This window comes from Lutra lutra, chromosome 4, assembly GCF_902655055.1.
Source record: "Lutra lutra chromosome 4, mLutLut1.2, whole genome shotgun sequence".
Lineage (NCBI taxonomy): Eukaryota > Metazoa > Chordata > Mammalia > Carnivora > Mustelidae > Lutra > Lutra lutra.
Genome location: NC_062281.1, coordinates 103,992,566 through 104,012,306, shown reverse-complemented (window position 1 = coordinate 104,012,306; position 19,741 = coordinate 103,992,566). Strand labels below are relative to the sequence as shown.

General features: G+C 43.7%; 1 protein-coding gene across 4 annotated transcripts in view; it reads right to left on the bottom strand.

The window, feature by feature from the left end:
* Positions 1–425: 425 nt before the first annotated feature.
* AKNAD1 (AKNA domain containing 1) overlaps positions 426–19,741 on the bottom strand; it is a 38,704-nt gene continuing 19,388 nt past the window's right edge. For 2 of the 4 annotated variants that reach the window (XM_047728186.1, XM_047728187.1), the window contains exons 7-15: positions 19,234–19,390; positions 14,201–14,281; positions 14,021–14,112; positions 11,096–11,193; positions 6,694–6,816; positions 6,491–6,598; positions 3,846–3,927; positions 1,624–1,753; positions 426–857 (exon numbers count right to left, since the gene is read on the bottom strand). In XM_047728186.1, the coding sequence (XP_047584142.1) occupies positions 726–857; positions 1,624–1,753; positions 3,846–3,927; positions 6,491–6,598; positions 6,694–6,816; positions 11,096–11,193; positions 14,021–14,112; positions 14,201–14,281; positions 19,234–19,390 (1,003 nt within the window). In that variant the 3' untranslated portion in view covers positions 426–725. The remainder of the gene's footprint in view (positions 858–1,623; positions 1,754–3,845; positions 3,928–6,490; positions 6,599–6,693; positions 6,817–11,095; positions 11,194–14,020; positions 14,113–14,200; positions 14,282–19,233; positions 19,391–19,741) is intronic. The other 2 variants (XM_047728189.1, XM_047728190.1) reach the window with 2 other exon arrangements.

Below are 19,741 nucleotides of genomic sequence, written 5' to 3'. Positions count from 1 at the left end.
CTAATTGCATGACTGTTATTTATGAATCTCCACAGGGGGTATTAGATGAGTTCCATTTGGGGGCTCTTCCCCTCTGTGCTCCAGTGGCCACCCCTGCCTAATACCATGGCCTATTATGTGAGTTCCCTAGGAAGTAATTTCTAATAGTGGGGTTGCTGCTCAAAAGGTAAGTGCTTTTACATTTGTAGGATTTGATACCAAGTTCCCTTCCCCCCAGGTTACACCAATTTACACTTCCATCCCCAGGGTACAAAAGCATCTGTCACCCCCAACCTCGCTGACACTGGCTTTTCTAAACTTTAGTTTTTGCCATACTAATAGGCAAAAGTATATTTTGGTTCTATCCTTTTTTTTTTTTTTTTTTTTAAATAATCTCTACACCCAAGGTGGGGCTCAAACTCTTAAGCCTGAGATCAGGGGTCGCATGCTCTTCCCATGGAGTCAGCCAGGTGCCCCTAGTTTATTGCTTTGATTTTTTTTTTTTATTAGGAATTAGGAATAAAAGATTTATTTTAAAATAAATACTTGTTGATTCAATTTTAAGAATCAGGGTCCATTGTTTTTTTCCTTTTAAGCACTTTGTGCGCCTCCCCCCGCCCCATGGTTTTGCTGTTTTCTCTAGAAAGTCACCTTCGTAAATGGTATAAGAAGATACTTTGGGGAGGAAGATCAAGTTTTCTTTGCATTTCTTTTTTTTTTTAAGTCCTCAGTTGCCTTGGGTTGAACTAGTATTTCAGTTGATTCCTCCATCTCTTTACTTTGGCAAGATCTTCTGCAATAGTTCTAATCATTCGATCAGTGGTTTCTTTCAAAATGGTTGCTGTCCTTAGGGCATGATCCAAAGACAAGTTTAAAATCTACAGAGGAAAAATCCACACATTTTATTTAAAGTTACTGTTTCTGTTAATTGGGTTATCTCATTATTAAACATTGCAAGGTGGAATTTTTGGAGTATTCTTTTCCCACCCAGTCTATTCCTGTTTTTGACGGTTGGTTTCCTAGGTAACTGGTCTGAGATGGAATATATTTTTTAGGGAAAGGGACAGGAAAAAAAAAACCCACCCAACACGTGACCAATGAATGTGACTCAGAGGGCGAGATCAGCAACCTGCTGGGTCACTGCCCGGCCACAGAGGAAGAGATCTGTGAGAAAGAAGGCAAGCTCTTGGGGGTCATCAAAGGAGACGGAAGGGTCATAACCCCTGAGAGGGCACCCACAGAGACTAGTGCTTGTGTTGGAAGCATTTGAAAACGGCCTGGGATTTGACTGGAAAATAGGGAGCTGCAGGCAGCTCTAACCCCGCTGTCACTGGAACAGACTTGGGAGCAGCTGGAAACAAGCCGCTGCCTGCACTCCCGGCCCAAGGGATCCTGCCGCCGAGGCACCACCCACAAAACACTTTCTCCAGGAAATTTCCCTTGGAACCAATTTAGGAATAATACAAACCATGTAGCTGCTCAGGCTGTGTGTCTTTATGTTAGTGCTGAGCACAAGTTGATTTTAGTGGAGCGTTTTCTGGTCCCCCCATAATGTAATAATTTAAAAGCCATCAGTTTTGGGGTCAAAACCATACTTACAAGCTGAAAGGATTCTAGAATGTTTTTTTTCCTGAAGTTCCTCACCTCAGATTCTGTTTCTTCGATACTGCCAAAGTTGCTTAAGGACTTGCTTCCCAAAATCCTGCAGGAGTGGAAATGGGATGAGGGGGTAACAAGGTCTGAATTATAGGTCATGAAAACCTTAAGATTGTTTCTGGAAGGCAAAAGCATAATTGTATAAAGCTCCCCTCTCCCTCTAGCTCTGTGGTGGTTCAGGAATGACTGTGTGTGTGTTGGGGGTGAGGAGTTTGTGCAGTATCTGCCTTTTGTAGCTCTCATAGTCCTGTTGTGGCTGACCACAGAAATAATTTGTTCCGTGACCATGAAGGGTGTTTTCTCCCAGAATCTGTCTTCCGTTGGCACAGAAAGAGGCAAAACTCCGACTTTTATTCAGTTTTCATTATTTTTCGAGCCAGCCTTCTACCGTGCATATTTATAAAACAAATGCACACAAATCTGTCAATTGCAGGCACTTTGAGTTGAGTTCATCTAGCACCAGTGAGCTTAGAGCAAGGAGGCAGCAGCAGTAGAAAGATAAAAGCAGTACCTCTTTAAACAGGCTCCCCTGGACTACTAAACTATAAGTATCACTCTGTCTCTTGATGGGCTGGGTGAATAATGGGGGCCACTGTCACCATGTAACAGTTGTTCAGTTGTGCACTGCATAGCTCTGGGAGGTTTCATTTACAGTCTATGCAAAGGGCACTGCCTGGTGTTATGCTTTGCACAACCATGAGTAGTGGACCTAAGGGATGCCACAAGATCTTGCCTGTTGACACATGGGCCGTGGATTCATCCTCACATTCCCCCTGGCTTGAGATTCCTTCTGTTAAGCAGTACTTCGCTGGTACATACAACACTTGGGGCAGTCATCTCCAGAAAGTGGCTCCAAATGCTATGACCCGAAGCCCCCCTTCATTCCTCTCCCCTACCACATTCACATGACTTGGTTCTACAGGTTAGTTTAACACATTGGATCTACCATCCAGTTGAGAGCATCAGAGAGTAGTGGCATCGGGAGCCCCTAGCTAATGAAAAACTCCAGGCAGGGCAAGGCAATGTGGTGCAATGGGAAGGGTGTGGGCTTCAGAGTCCTCTGTCTCCCCACATCCAGTCGGTCACCATGATCAACAATAACAGCCATCACTTGATGAATGCCAGGTACTTTTCCAGGTGCTTTATATGTATTGACCCAATCCTCAATGAGTTTGGCACTATTATGATTCCCATTTGGGGAATAATGGGGAAATATAGTGAGGAAAGGGAGGCAGTCAGAAGTCAGGCAACCAGCTCAAGGACACAGAATGAAGATGCAAACCCAAGACATCACCAGAGACCACATTCTTAAACACTACACTGCATTATGATAGTAGCTAATGAGTTCAGACCGAGTGAATGAGCGCAGAGCCTGAACTATTAACCACTCTGCTACACTATTGATTCTGCCTCATAAATAGCTCTTGGATACTAGACCTCTCTCTCCTTCTCTACCACTCTTGGCCAAGCTACTATCATCTCACTTGGACTATGGCACCAGCCTCTTTCTTGGCCTCTGTGCTCCAATCCTTGACTCCTCTACATTCCTGCTCACTTAGTAGTTAGAATGATCTTTTAAAAACACTAGGAAACTTTAAAAACGCCCTGGTGGTAAAAACTTCATTGGCTTATTATACTCAAAAGTCTGAAATCCTTCCTGTAGCTTACAAGCCCTTGCATGGTCTCGTCCTGCCCATCCCACCAGCTTCCCCTCACCAGCCCCATCATGCCCCACAGACACAGCCACTGCACTGTTCTGGAATTTGCCAAGGGGCCTTCCCACTCCAGCAAGCTCTCTTAAACTGGAATGGTTTCACTCTTACCTTTACACCCCCTTGCTAATTGATTCACACTTATCCTTTGGTGGATAACCCCAAATTAGGTAATGGTACTCGGTACACCCTCTTTTTGGCACTTAAAAAGACTGGCTCTTCTACCAGGAAAGTAACTTCCATGAGGTCAGGGACAGTAGTTTAATTTTTCACTGTGTCCTAAGAACCTGGCACAGGACCTTGATGTTAACACTCAAATACTTGTTGAATGAATACATGTATGTTTGAGGTATTAGCCATACTTTCATTTGAATCTTGGCTCAACTACTTATGATCTAGGTGATCTTGGGCCAAGTAATTTCATGCACTAAGCACATTGTATGTACCCAACTAGCGGGTAGTCATATTTGTTATTATTAATAATAAAATAGTACTTACTTTCCTGGTATGGGCTCATGTTCATCATGAGAGGATTTTGGATTCAATGTCTGGGAACAGATCCATTCTGGCTTTGAACGAGCTGAAAGATGTTAGCTATGATTAAATTCAGAGCATCAAAAATGATCCCCAGGGGCACCTGGGTGGCTCAATGGGTTAAAGCCTCTGCCTTTGGCTCAGGTCATGACCCCAGGCTTGTGGGATTGAGCCCCATATCAGGCTCTCTGCCCGGCAGGGAGCCTGCTTCCTCCTCCCTCTCTGCCTGCCTCTCTGCCTACTTGTCATCTCTCTCTGTCAAATAAATAAATAAAATCTTCTTTAAAAAATGATCCCCAAATGGTAGATATATGGGTATCATTTCCCAGACTTTTCTGTGTGAAATATTTCATGAAATTTTAAGAAGAAAATTGGGGAACATAGAAAACAACTTTCTATCAGGTATTCTGAATTCAGGAAAAGAAATTTAACTCATTTATCTTAAGGAAATCAACCTTTAACAGGGGTTTTATCAGTAGCCATGAGACCAGGAGTCTAGGTTTAGGTTTGCTGGGAGCTAGCTCTGTGACACCTGAGCATGCCATCCAGCTTCTGTGGACTCAACTACTTCATCTGACAAGTGGAAGGGTTATCCCTTTGATGGGGATTGATGTCTTCTCCAAACACAGGAGCAAGGTTTCTAGGAGTCAGAAACTAAATTATGTTACTAAGACAATTCCAGAAAATAGAGACTAAACAAAAAAAATAAACATAGGAAAGGCACCATGGAAGACAAGAAAGCCAGGGAAAGGAAGAAAGAAGAGTAGTGGCCAATAAGTCTGCCTTCTCTGTTGCTGGTTCTCCTTCCCAGGTCTCCTGTCTTATTCACCAGTCTCTTATAGCTAGGCTTCACTCCCCCTCAGGAGGATCCCATTTGACAAGGGAACTGGGAGACATTGTCCCTCAGACATGGAAGGCAGAGCAGAAGCCAGAAGGTCCAAATTAGACATGTTGACCACCCAAACCTAAGTTGTGATGAGCAGAGATACTAATGAGTTTAGTTTTTTTTGTTTGTTTGTTTTTTTAAGATTTTATTTATTTATTTGACAGAGAGAGATCACAAGTAGACAGAGAGGCAGGCAGAGAGAGAGAGAGAGAGAGGGAAGCAGGCTCCCCGCCGAGCAGAGAGCCCGATGCGGGACTCGATCCCAGGACCCTGAGATCATGACCTGAGCCGAAGGCAGCGGCTTAACCCACTGAGCCACCCAGGCGCCCCTAATGAGTTTAGTTTTAATCCTTTGCTAGTCTCCAATATAATTTTGGATTTTATTTGAAACATAGAAACTCAGAGTTGGGGAGGGACCATAGGGTCATCTGCTCCAGTTCTAGTCTGGTCTACAGATTTGCACATCCTGACAAAGTACATTGTCTCCAGATGGGATCTGTAGAGACATCTCTGCAGATGGGGCTCACAACCTCCCACAACAGCCCACTCCATTCCAATTTCTGGAAGGTTCTTTTCAATGTTGAGCAATACCTCCCTAAGACTTCCACCCTCTCGGCCACTGTACAGTTATTAATGTGGCTCAAAGTCACACTTCCAGTGACTCAGTTGACCCCTCATTCTCTCATGTATTGGAATGACAATTCTCATGGGCTATGAACCCAAAGGCCAAGGAGATAGTAAAAAATCTGCTCTGTTACTTCTGCAGAGTTTTAGTGGCTGTCATCTTGACAGAACACATCCACTTGAAGGATTTGGCAGCTGGGGACATAGGGGGCACACAGCTGAGTTCAATCTGGTAAATGGCATTCTTTCATCTCGGAAATTGGCAATTGTGAAAGATAAGAAACATTCTCCCTGATGCCCTGTCCACAGATAAGGAGAGAAAGCGCTGGAGGTTTCCCACAAGGAGAGGATGTTAAAGAACCTGATACGGCTGCCATTCAGAAGCAAAACATGGAGTATTTCCTTCCTTCCCTTTTGTTCCCTTAGCACACTCTGACTTTACAATTCTAACACCACATTTTGCCATGAACTTTACTTTTTTGGGGATGAGTTCCTTTCAATAGAACTCCTTGGGGAGGGAGGAGCCGTATCTTCTAATCTATATAGATATATATTATATAGATATATAGATATAGATATATAGATATATATAAAATAATCTAATATAACATCTTTATAAATAAATGTTTGTGGGCTTTTAATTTTTTCCAATGATAGCAAAATTTTGCATTGAAATTAGCAAAATGATGTTTAAGGAGTGTAAAAATAGTCTGTTTTTTTACATGCCAACTTTTAGTAGGGACATATTTAAAGCTTTCACCACTCCTGAATAATAGCAATACTAGTGGCAACTTTTTGGTTGGTCATTTGTATAGTAAATATTTACCATTTGTTACCTACTTACACTGAGTTAGCACTTAATAAGTTTCAAGGTCCTTTATTGCCAGGATTTCCTGTCTCCCAGCCCTGGCCCAGCCTCTGGCCATCCAGGATGCAGGAGCCTCAGGTGAGTACTGGAGAACCAAGGAGCAGACTGGAAAAGGCAGGGCACCCCCCACCCCAAAGGGAAGCAGAAGCAGTGGTCGGTATGATGCAGGTCCCACATGCCTGGGAGACCACCCTGCTTACAAAGATGAGATCGTGTAGCAGATGTACTTACAAGGTGAAGAATTTTTATTTTCGTTTAAAAAGCAGAGCTTGACAAAGGCACTTCTTTCATTAGGATTTAAGTAATTCTGTCCTGGCATGTTGTATTTGTAATGAAATTCTAAAAAGAAAAGATGAAAAAGACAACTCATTGCCGGCAAACAACAGCCGTCCCCACTTAACGCCTTCTTTGCAAGGCACCTTTGTCATGCTCACCTTCAAGTGGCTTTTTGCCACAGACTCTTCTGGAATTATGACTCTTAGTGCCACAGATCTCACACTGATTACTTTGCAGTCCAGTCCCAGAAAGAGAAGAGCAGCTGGGGCCTGCATCAGAACCTGAAAAAGCCCAAGTTACACAAAGAAAGTGTGAGTTTCTTCATCAGAGTCATAAAATGTGGTGTGGAGAGTAGAGCTCGAACCTCTCCAGGTATGTAGTTGGTGCCAGAGTGTTCCACTTCCCCAGTTGTGTTCCTAAGGGGAGCTGCCAGCCTCGGGATGATGTTCGGAATCCTCTTATGACAACCGAGAGATGTTTTGATAAGGAACAGATCTGATATGAAAGTCTTAAGATTTTCCTTGCACATGGGGGTGCTTAGTGAAGGTCTGTGGAATTGATGGGTCTGTGAGAATGTGGCCCACAGAATCAACTACAAATGCAAGATGGAGGGGCGCCTGGGTGGCTCAGTGGGTTAAAGCCTCTGCCTTGGCTTAGGTCATGATCCCAGGTTCCTGGGATCGAGCCCCGCATCCGGTTCTCTGCTCAGCAGGGAGCCTGCTTCCCCTTCTCTCTCTACCTGCCTCTCTGCCTACTTGTGATCTCTGTCTGTCAAATAAATAAAAATCTTTTTTAAAAAATGCAAGATGGATATTTTTCCAGATTGGCCCTGATACACGCACATTCTTTTCTCAGACCCTGTTGTGGCCAAGAGCTTGTGTTTTGTTGCCCAGACAGTTGGAAAGATGGTTTTTCTTTACATCAAATCCATACGCCGATATGGGCAACTGAATTATAGCTCTGTCTTTATACATGCCACAGAGGCTAGCAGCCTGTATATCTAACACAGGTCTAGAACCTCGCAGGCTGTGGGCCATGGAGCCCTCCAGGTAAGGCTAGAGTGTGAGAGCCTGGGCCAGATAGATAAGCACATCAGGCTTGGGTGTCCAAGCAACATCTCAGCTCCAGGAGGGATGAGACCAGGGGACAAAGTCTCTGCCGATGCTACCTGCCTCACCGCTCTGGTGATTATGCTCATTTGTAACATTATCTTTCAAAGAATAAGTCACAAGGGAATGAGCTCTAGAGATGTTTTTTCTTCTCCATATTCTCAGTCAATAGCCATTGAGGGGCGCCAGGTGGCTCAGTTGGTGGAGCATCTGACTCTTGGTTTTGGCTGAGATTGTGATCTCAGGGTCATGAGATCAAGCCCTCTGAGTCGGGCTCCATGCTCAGTGTGGAGTCTGCTGGAGATTCTCTCCCTCCCCTCCATGCCTCTCCCCCCACTTGTGCATCCTCTCTCTCTCTCTCAAATAAATAAATAAATAAATAAATAAATAAAATCCTTAAAAAAATAGTCATTGAATTCCTTCTCAATCCATAACTCAAGAAAATTGCAATAGAGGATTGAGGGCATACCCTGAGAAGGTTGTATAGTGGAAAGGCATGAGGTTCAGATAGACCTGAGTTTGAAGTCCGGGTCTGCCACTAGTTAGCCGTGATGGTTAAAAATTTTTCCACAAATTCTTCAATATGTTCTTCAGAAGGCAGAGCCTAATTCTTTACTCCTTGAGTGTGAGCTGGATTTAGGACCTGCTTCTCACAAATGAAATTATAATGATGATGTATAGCTTCCAAAACTAGGTCATAAAAGACACCAAAGCTTCCTTCCATTTTGGTCTTTCTCTTGGATCTCTTGGCTGTGATGTCATAATGACATTCAATGTGGGCCTACCGGAGAGGCACACACAGTGAGGAACTAAGACCTCCTCCCAATGGCCATGTGAGTGAACCATCTTAGAGGCAGGTTCTCTAGTCCCAGTCAGGCCCTCAGACGATGGCGATACTGGCCAACATCTGACTATAGCCTCATCAGAGAACTTGAGCCTGAATCACTCAGCTAAGCTGCTCCCAAGTTCCTGACCCATAGGGATTCTGAAAATGTTTGAATTTGTTTGTTATTTTGAACCATTAAGTTTCGAGATACTCCACTACACAGCTGTAGAAATACACCAGCTCTTTGATTGGCAAGTTACTAAATTTCTCAGAGCCTCCATTTCCTTATCTGTAAAATAAAGATAATAATTCCTACTTACAGGGATGTAAGGATTGCTAAATGTTATGCACCATGTCAATAGTTCTCAAATATTTTATATCAGAATGCTTTTACACTCTTAAAATTAAGAACCCTAAAGAGCTTTTGCTTATTATAGTTTTTATCTATCATATATCATAATATATGCCATTTTTTGACCTGTGGTGAAAAATCTCACCCTGCACTGGAGAAGAGCTGTTATATGGCATTCAGTTGGTTGAAGATGGACTGGTACAGAGATATCTATTATAAATTTCAAGTCATTTTTGCTAGTGAAGAATCATTCAGATCTTCCCAAGACTGAACTGACAGTCCTAAGGCTTTTTTGTTTTCAAGTAGAATTTTAAACTGAAACAGGGGCACCTGGGTGGCTCAGTGGGTTAAGCCGCTGCCTTTGGCTCAGGTAATGATCTCAGAGTCCTGGGATCGAGTCCCGCATCAGGCTCTCTGCTTAGCAGGGAGCCTGCTTCCCTCTCTCTCTCTCTCTCTCTGCCTGCCTCTCCATCTACTTGTGATCTCTCTCTGTCAAATAAATAAAATCTTAAAAAAAAAAAAGAATTTTAAACTGAAACATTTAAAAATGTTTGATTTATTTCATCATTTACAACCAACAGTAAACCATTTCATGCTGACAAAATAACTTTTTTTTAAAATTTTTAAAAGCTTTATTCATTTATTTAAGAGAGAGTACACATGTGCTCATGGAGGCAGAAGGGCAGAGGGTAAGGGAGAGGGACAAGCAGACTCTGCACTGAGCTCAGGGCACAATACAGGGCTTCATCCCAGGATCCTGAGATCATGACCTGAGCTGAAACCAAGAGTCCAATCCTCAACCCACTGAGTCATCCAGGTGCCCCCAAATAATGGGTTCTTAATGCAAAAGAGCTATTTTTATTTTTATTTTTTTTAAGATTTTATTTTTTTATTTGACAGACAGAGATCACAAGTATGCAGAGAGGCAGATGGGGGGTGCAGGCTCCCTGCTGAGCAGAGAACCTGATGCAGGTCTCAATCCCAGGACCCTGAGATCATGACCTGAGCCAAAGGCAGAGGCTTAACCCACTGAGCCACCCAGGCAACCCAAAAGAGCTATCTTTAAAAATTAAAAGAGTGGCAGTATTTTATGTTTTGGCAAATGACTTGAATATCTGGTGTAGTAGAAGGTGCTGGATCCCACGGCTGCATCTCCATTCAATCAGTTGCAGTATTGGCCTTACAAGGGGATGTAGCTAGGAAAGAGGGCCTCACAGCCCCGCTGAGACCTTCTGGGCCTTCTGACCACACTTGGAGCCTGTCCTGGTATAGCAGCTGGTAGGTGTTCAATCAATGAAACATTACTATGACTATTAGGAAAGGAATCATTGGGACGCCTGAGTAGCTCAGTCGGTTAAGCATCTGCCTTTGGATCAGGTCATGATCCCAGGGACCTGGGATGGATCCTGTGTCAGATTCCCTGCTCAGCTCAGCTCCCTACTCAGCTCAGCTCCCTGCTTCTCCTCCTCCTTTACCCCTTCCCCTGCTTGTGCTCTCTCGCTGCCTGTAACTCTCTCAAATAAATAAATAAAATCTTTTAAAAAAAGAGATTGAAAATGAATCATCTACTGAGAAGAAGTAGTAAGTACACATGACAGAGCAGAAAGAACACCAAGTCGAAGAAGGGCTCTTGGCCAATCACTCTTGAGAGCATAAACAAACCTCGTTAGCTCTCTGGCTCCGGGTTGTCGTGTATAACAGGGAAGACCGGGTTAGGGTGGGAACCCTCATGCTGGGAGCTGCCTGAACAGGCAGGCCTCGGCCTCACCTCTTCCTCAGCCAGGGTGGTTCTGCCCGGTGATGTTTTTCTGCTTAAACTACCTTTGGAGGAAGGCTCCCCTGACTAAAAATATCATTGAATTCCATGCCCTGTGTGCTCTCCCGGTCTCCCAGCTCTCTTTCTTTGCTTCTCTGAAATGTGTATGGACAAGCCGGCAGCAAGTCTCCCATGGCCAGGAAGCTTAGCAGGCGGGGATTCTGGGTCATGCTGGAAGGATGACACCCAAAGCTGAGGCCACCTCACAACTGAGTGCATGGAGTCCTGGGACTCCCGCACAGACACAGGTAGGCGCTCTCACCCTGTCTGACCACATTTGATCCATTTGAATCTATTCCATTATTAATTTTTTACATAGTGCCAAAAACATATAATCTGCAACCCCCACATCTGGGTAAAGCTGCTTGGTCTGGCAGGTGGTCTGCCGGCAGGGAGCACACCCATGGAGGGGGACCTTGAGGATGGAGCCCCCACATCCCCAGGCCCCTCAACTTACTGTGAATCGAATCTGCATGCAGGGACTTTTCTTGAATGGCAGGGGGACACCTTCCACAGTTGGTCCTCCTGTGCCCTTTTTTCTCCGTGTTTTCCTTCCTATAAAAGGTGCATAAGATCCCATAAACTTTAAGCCCACTTCTAGAGATCGTGAGCATGCTGGTAAAACTGAAATGTTAAATTTCTTGTATCAGAGCCTGGGACGATGCAGGAGTGGCGTCTTGTCCTCAACACAGAGATCCCTCTGCCTGCCTTTTGGAGAGCTTCACTATAAGAAACCGTACCCAGCACCACCTGGCCTAGTAAGAATATGTATACTAAATGTTAAAAAATAAATCTGTTTTGTTCCCCAGAGGACAATATCTAATCACCATGCACACACATGCAATGTAGAAATTTGAAGCATGGAATTGTAAAATTTGGAGTTTACGTCATATTCATGTCTCAAAATCAACTCTTTTCAGGGGAAGAAGCTGTGCTCCCTGTCAGTATTGGGTCACATGGCTTTGGCTCCACACATGCAAGCTGAATGTGTCCAGAACATCCAGCAAGCTGGATTTCATTGTACAAGGCCACCAGGGGGCACCAGAAAGATCTCTTCCAGTTGTCTTTTACCAGGACACTTTCTCTGACCTTTTGCTTCAGCCTCCCTCCTTCTTCACGGAAATTCTAACTCCTTCAGAGAAATTCTAATCCATCACAATTCTTAATAAAGCCCTTGCTCAGCCCCTGAGGTACGGTAATAGCCCTCCAGGAAAGTTGCTTGTTCTTAGTGTGGAAGGCACTGTGCCCTTGATGTCCTAGACACAGCTGGTGAAAGGAAAGAGGAGCGGGGAGTGGGGTACCAGGGCGGGGCACAGGAGGAGCCGCCCCAGGCGTTGCTTGGCGTATGCAGCACCCCTCAACTGCACCCAGGCCCGCTGACCTCTGGTGGAGAGGGACCCTGTGCTTGGAGTTGGTGGGGTTGGGGGCTGAGAATCTGGGTCACTCCCCTCCCCTTGGAGAAACATGCTTTCCTCCTGACTCACATATTTTCTCACACCTCATTTTCTGTCTCCACCCTCTGCCTTCGGGACATTTGAACATCTGCTCTCCAAAGTGGAAAACTTGGATCTCTTTCAAGAGAGTTCAGTCCCACACATGACTTTCTTTTTCTGCCTCTTTTAAGCTTCTTTGTGCACTAAAATCTTCTTGCCAAACATAAAAGCTAAGGGCGATTCTACTTGAGGAGACAGGGTCCCAAAAGGACAAAGTAGCTAAAGTGTACTCTTAAATCCAAAATCCTGCTTCAGACATAGCACAAAGGGATATGCATTTTATTTGTGGCATATTTATCATCTATTTGCATATACATAAATATCCCTCGAACATCAGCAAAATTCATAAAGCAATGTCCTATCTGAGAGATATCTAATCTTCTAGAAGAATAAAGAGTGTATGTAGTCCTTTCTTCAATTAATCCCTCAGGTATTATGTAGTTTACCAAGATTTCAATTTATAAATCAATTTATAAATTTATAAATTTCAATTTGTAAATGAATGTATCCCAGTCATACATTCATTGTTAGATCTGATCATCACACTCGGCTGTGCTTTTCCTTCCCTCTTGCCTGTCATAAAAGAGAAAATTTAGTCTGGAACATCGGTCCCTGACTTGGTACTTAAAAGTATCTGTAGGGTCTAGACTAGGAATTTGGAAGAGAAGCATTCAATACGTCGCATGCTTAATCAAAACATTTTTTTAACGTCAAACTGTTTTTATTATACTTAATACAATTTTAAAAATTCCCAAACCTTGGTTTCATTCAATAAATAAAAATAGTGGGCCTGGGGTGTCTCAGGGAGTAGGCATCATTACTGCCCCTTATATTTAAAGGAGAGTCAAAGCTGATGACTGGCATGTTGGTTTAAAGCAGTTGTCCACACCAGATGATGCATGGTCATTTTTAGCACAAACACCCTTCTGTTTTGTTGGGAGGGGGGCGGGGGGGGGAGGCGGACACTCACTTAGGACAAGCGCCCATTCCCGTGGTGGAATCCTTTCCAACTTCAGACCTTGTCATCTGCTTCTATTAGAGCCTATTATGTGTATGTAATAATAGTTGCTAAACATCTCCTCCCTCCTTGACTCTTGACCTTTCCAAGGTAAGTTAGCCCAGCTTTGGCCCGCATCCAGGATACTTCCTGAGCATATAGGTGACGCCTCTCACTAACAGACAGAAGCTGCAAATAAATGATTCTGAATCCACATGGACTAACGAGCGAGCCAAGTAAAGTTTCAAGAACATTAAGGATTTCTCCTTGGGATTTTACATCGATAGCTTTTTTTTTTTTTTACACAACTTACAACTTCTTAACCTCTGGAAGATTTCTTGCTCAAGAATGGGGAGAAGTGAACCCTGAGAGGTGGAATTAGGTTTATTTCTAGTGGGACTGGGGACAGAAGGAGGGAAAGGGCAGATTTTCACTCATCACCAGGAGCTCGTCTACAAATGGTGCACGATATTCTCCCCTTTGGGTAATGTTCTGATGGAGCCTACAGGACTAGCCACCCTTCGTGTGTGCTGTAGCTACGATTCTTAACCAGGGGAACTTCTGAGAATCACTGGAGCAGATTTAAAAGAAGTATTCCTACCAGCGCTCCAGTCCCGGTGAGGCTGACACAGGACGTGAAGTCGAAGCGTGCGCATTATTTGACAATCTCCCCGATGACTCTGAAGCTCACCCCACTGGAGAACCACCGCCAGAGCAATTTGTGCATCGGGAGGGAGGCAGGGCCTGCCCAGCCCTACGATCTGTGATTCTGAAACTTAGCCAGCGGTTTGCTGGCATCTGTTCATTTCATCTGACGCCCACTCTCCCTGGAGCTATCATCCTGGCTGTAGCTCCCACCCATCCTAGGGATTCAGCAGCAAGAAGCCCTCACCATTCAAGAACCCCGTGGCAAAATGCACAGCTTGGACTGGTCATCTGCGCGTGGTCTCGGTCCTGGTTTCCCGAGGTGTTGTTGGGGTTCTCCTGCACCACAAAGCACACACAGATGTGGCTGTGCGCAAGGAAGTGACTCAGGCCGCCACAGCTCACGCACAGAGGCAGCTGAACTCACCACTTCAGGACTCCTTCCCTCGGATGTCTCTGATTTCTCCCCTTTCTCCCTCGGTGGGGTCTGTGCTGTAATGGCCGGGGGCTTAAAGAGAGAAGGTTTCAACACTGGCTTGGCCTCTCGCATTCTCCAAACATTTAAAAATCTAGTTTATAGATGAGAAAATACTTTACCCCTTTTTTCTTTCCTTAGTTTGGAATTACCCCAGGCTTCGCAGAAGGATGAACAGATTTAGGAAGATAATTTTTAAATCCATCAATCTGACCACTCTTCCTAGAGCTCTAAGAGCTTTTCCAAAGAACTGCATTCAACTACAAATTAAAACAGGCTTTAGGGACTAGTCAGAGGCTGAAATTATTGTTTATATGTCCTTTTTAACACAGAAAAATGACACTACTTCACCAAAAGGCCTGACACCACCCAGAGTGTATTTTTTACGACAGTTTTACCCTTTCTGCAAACAGAAAATGTGCTCTTCTTGCCCCATTATAAACAATGCTAGCACAAGCATCATTGTACAGATAGCTTTTTCCATATTTTGAATTACTTCCTTAGGAAATGTGTAGGTCAAAGGTTGTGAACATGTTTGTGTGATGATACCTGTTGCCAAATTGCTTTCCGCAAACGCTGTAAGAATTACACAGCCGCCAACAATGTGGGCAGCTCAGTTTGAGCACACCCTCTGCTGCCTCAGGAATTATCCTTGAAAATGCTTTTGTTAATTTAAAAAGCAGGGAGGTGGCACCTCATGTTAATTGCCTCTGTTATTAAAGGAGAAAAGCATTTCCCCATGTGCTTATTTATTGGCTGTGTTTCCTACTTGTGACTTTCAGTTCATCTCCTTTGTCCATCCCTTCTTTGGAGATTTTCAGTGTTTCCTTACTAGCAAAAACAACCATTTGTTGACTGCTCATTGGACCAGGTGCCCCTTTGTTCCTTCTCACCATCCTGGCATCCTGAGGCTCAGAGAATTTCAGCCACTTGGCAAGGTCACAGAGAGTAAGTGGCAGAACTGGGATTGAACTCTCCCCTTCTGCTTGTGTTCTTAGCCACAATTTCCCTGCTCCTTTGTGAACCCGTCAGAGTCCTTTGTATAATAAAAATCTCAATATTGAACATTATTTGTTCCTAATATTTTCCAACTTGTCTGCCTTTAAAAGAAGGGGGCTGCGGTTTTGGTTTTGCAAATAGTTAAAATGTTGATGTTGCCAAAGAGGAGGTGGCAATGGCTGAGAAACATATGAAAACGAGTTAAATTTCACAAAGGAATACAGGTGAAAACAATGAGATACCAGTTTCACTTACCACTTTGACAAAGGTTGAAAAAAAGAAAAAAAAAGATTCCCGGGGTGGGCTTGGGGAGATGGGGGACACAGCTCCTTTCCGATGTACAGCTGGGGCCTGACACACTTTGCTAAGGGCCAGTTTATCAGAATTTTCACTCTGCCTCTTTAACTGCACTCCTAAGTTTTTAGTCTAAGGAAATAATCGAGTATGGCCCAAAGCTTGCATATAAAATGATGTTCCCAAAGTAGTGTTTGTTATATCAAAGAACTGGAAAAAAACAAATATCCATCAACAAGGGATTGGTTAAATGACTTGGTAATGAAATACAATGCAGTCCTTAAAAATGAAGCTGTAGATTCATTCTATATGATTGTTGAGGTGCATGTGATAAATGTTAAAAGAAAAAAAGCATCGTACAACTATATAGCATGATCCCAGTTTTGCAAAAATGTGTCTGTGTCTGCAGAAAAAAAAAGCCTGGACAGATACACACTAACATATTAGCTATGATTTTTCTCTCTGTGAAATGTTCTTCCTTATACTTTGTCTTCTCATTTGTTTTCCAATAAGCATAAATTGTTTTTATAACTTAAAAATTAAAGAATTTGCCCCTGTGTTTTCTTTGATCACTTCTCACTTTCAGGGGTAGAGGGGTACCCCTCCACTTCACAGATAAGGCAGATTTACATGAGCAGAATGTAGGCAGGTGCCCTCCACCTGAACTGGGAGACCTGGGAACCAGTGTCCCCTGACGTTTGTCCCCGGCAAGTCTCCTCACCTTCCTAAGCTTCCACCTCTTCTTCTGTCAAGTCTTTGCCAACTGTGAGCTCTGAACCAACATTATACTTTCGTCACTCTCCTTTTAGACCCACAGTACTTCCAGCTCATTCATAATGAAATAATTCAAGCTGTGGGCCCCAGACCAGCAGCCCTGGCATCACCCGGGAGCTTGTTAGAAACACAGAATTGCAGGCTCACCTCAGACCCACCAAATCAAAGCCTGCATGGAGGAAGATTAACACACGATTCCTGGGCTCACTGCAGTTGGAGAAGCCCTGATCTGGAAAAAGTACCCCAGGCAAGTGTCTCCTGAGCTCTGAGAGTGGGAAACAAGAGCCATACCAGCAGCTGTCACCAGCACTGACATCCAAGGCGTCAGTTGGTTTCAGAGCCCAGGGCTCGCAATGAGGCCAGTTTCAGAGCAACACTTGGCCGCACCAGCTTCAGTCAGAGATCCAACAGAGTGAATGGAACCTAGCAGGGCTGGGCTGCTGGATGTGCCCCTGGGATCAGAGGACCACCTCACAGCCATTTGATTTGGTTAGTCTGTGTTAGCATTGTTTTGGGGGTTTTGGTGTTTTTGTTTGCTGTTTTGGGGGTTTTTTTTAGGCAGTTTGAATTTAGAATCCATTCTTGAGCTCCATGGGAGGCCCACTTTAGGGGATTCTTTGGCTAAGAGTCACTGGGAATTTAATGGCAGCGTTCCTGGGACGATGGAAGGAGCAACCTGAGGTAGTATGTGGTGGGGACATCTTGTGGCCACTCTCCTTTTCTCCTTTCACAACTGGTCAGGCCCTCCCTCAGGAGCAATAGCTGCGAAGGAAGGGGTCTGTCGTGGCCCCAAAGGAAGCCCCCATGTCCCTTAGGAATCCGTGGCATCACACAGAGGGACTGCCTTTAGAACTGCAGTTCCACGGGGAGGGACCCACATCAGTTCAGCATCCCCACCACACCCCTAAGGCATGGTCACATCCTGCCTAGAGTCCCTGTCCCCAACCCTCCACCTACATGCCTCCTTCTCAGCTCTCCCTCCAACTCAATTTAAATCTTACCTTCCCTGACCTTGTTCCCCACGCCCCCCGGCTCAACTGGGCCCTCCCACATTGAGTGACTTTTAGTCACATGCCATTACTGAATAGTCACAAAAGCTAACACCCAGCTAGTGTGCTTCCTATGAGCCAGGCCCCGCTTCAAGCACTTTACCTATATTAACTCACTTCACACCGTAACAACATCATAACAATTTCTGACAAGCTGCCAGGTGATGTCAATGCTCTTGGTCTAGGGACCACACTTAGAATTATTTCATTACAAATTAATTGGAAGTGCTGGGATTAAAAATCCGTGCGTCTGAAATGATACGACAAAATTACAGTGAGAAGTAAATAGTAATTCTGTTGGTTCAGAGACTTACAGTTTGCAAAGACTTTTTGCAGAAGAGGATTTGGAAGCTTAGGCTGGTATTATTATCTTTATTTTAGAGAGAAGGAAACTGAGGCACAGAGAGGTTACATAATTTGCCCAAGGCCACAAAGCCGATGAGTGACAGAGTTGGTATTCAGATCCAGGCAGTTCAGCTCCAGAGTCCTAGGAATGTGTCACGTTAAGTGCATTGCACTTCTAACATTCTGTCATTACACATTAATTTTATTTGTTCATTGTATGTATCCCTTAGAGATATGTAAGCATCTTGAGGGCAGGTGGTTTGTCTGCTTTGTTTATGTTATACCCCAATACCTAGAAAAGTGCCTAGCATTTGGCAATAAGTGTTTGTTGAATGAATGAATGATCCTCACAATAGACTCTTTTTTCAGGGCTACTTAGGACAAAATTCTAGAGCTCTCTTTATTTCACAGTAGTTGCTGGTAAACTTGGGACCCAGTAAAGAAAAGCAAACCCAGATCTGAGGAAACTGCTGGGAAGAAGGCTAGGCTCACTCCCTGGGCTCCCTCATACCACTGGGAAGTCAATTCCTGTTCACAGCTGGGAAGTGTTGGAACTGCTAAATCCACAAGGGCTCAGAGGTTACTATACTGAGCATTCACGCTATACCAGGCATTCAGTCAGATGTCTGAGGCACAAAGATAGGTACAAAGGCACAGGGAAAAGTGAGACACAGTGCTGTGGGAACACAGAGGTCCGAGCAAAGAATTCTGCCCGGGGTGGGGACTGTGTGTCAAAGTTACATAAATGGCCCAAATCGGAAGCTGAGCCTGGAATGAAATTTTGCTGGGAAGGTTAAGTGTTTTGAAGGGGCAAACATACTTCTTTGGCAGGGCTAGCATTTATGTAATCTTCAGTATCTTGTTCTTAACTGTGACAAAAACCTATTCAGATTTTGAGAATCAGCCACAGGTTGTGATTTCAAGTACTGTCTGAAACAAAAGAGTCACTTTATGGCAATTATCCAAATGATTCAGTTTCTCAGAATTTTAATTTAGTCTGAAATGTTTCTGATAGTTGAGGCTACAAAAACAAAAAGTGTAGAAAGACAGTGGTGATTGCTTTGAATTCCTAATCTTGCATATGTAGACAATCCCAAAGAATTTAACTTGAGAGAAGGAAAATGCAGAAGTGGACCCATGGGAAATAGTTCTTCCCACTGAGTGTGTTATTTTTTATGTAGAAGAGGGAATATAAAACTATTAAGAAGAAAAATTATTTCTTCCAGGCACAATCCACAAAAATGTTGCTCTTCATCCAGAAGAAATAGCTTTTCAGTGGTTCCTCAGTTTAACCTGCATTGTGACATTTTAAACTAATAAGATATTTTAAAAGCCAACACTTAAAATAGCTTCTAATTTTTAAAAGCTGGTTCCACTTTAAATAATATAATTCATGGGACTTTGGAAAGTTAAATTTTCATGAAATATTAAAATAGAATTCATGATTTCATGATTTAGGATTCTATAAGTGCATAAAAAAACATTTTTCCTGGCATGAAATTAGGCTGTAGGTTGCTGTATTACCTCATTTGAGGGTGGAGAGGATGTGGATGCCAAGTCATCCGGGATGATTGGAGAGCTCACGGGAAAAGAGACGGCTGAAGTACATTTGCCCTTATTAATTTTCTCTTTAACATCTTCAAGTAGCATCTCCAACTTGAAGATTTCACCTTCCACTTCTCTAATAGACATAAACAGGCATCTTACTGGGTATGCAGTCAACATTCTAATTAGTAACAACAGTTCGCGAATATAGCATTGATCTATATCATTAATGTGGTTTGGCTTCAGACAGGAAGGATAATGGACACCCGCCCTGACATGCATCCTGTTTATAGCCTCACTCCAAAGGCCTGGGCTCTAGTCCTCATTTTGTTATTCATTAGCTGTGTATCCTTGGGAAAATCACTTCATCTTACTGTGCCTCCAGGGTCTCAGCTATAACATGGGGAGAACAATAATCTGCTCATCTGGATCTAATTATTTTGAGGTCCCTTACAGTTCTAAGAGCTATGATTCTATGGAAATAATG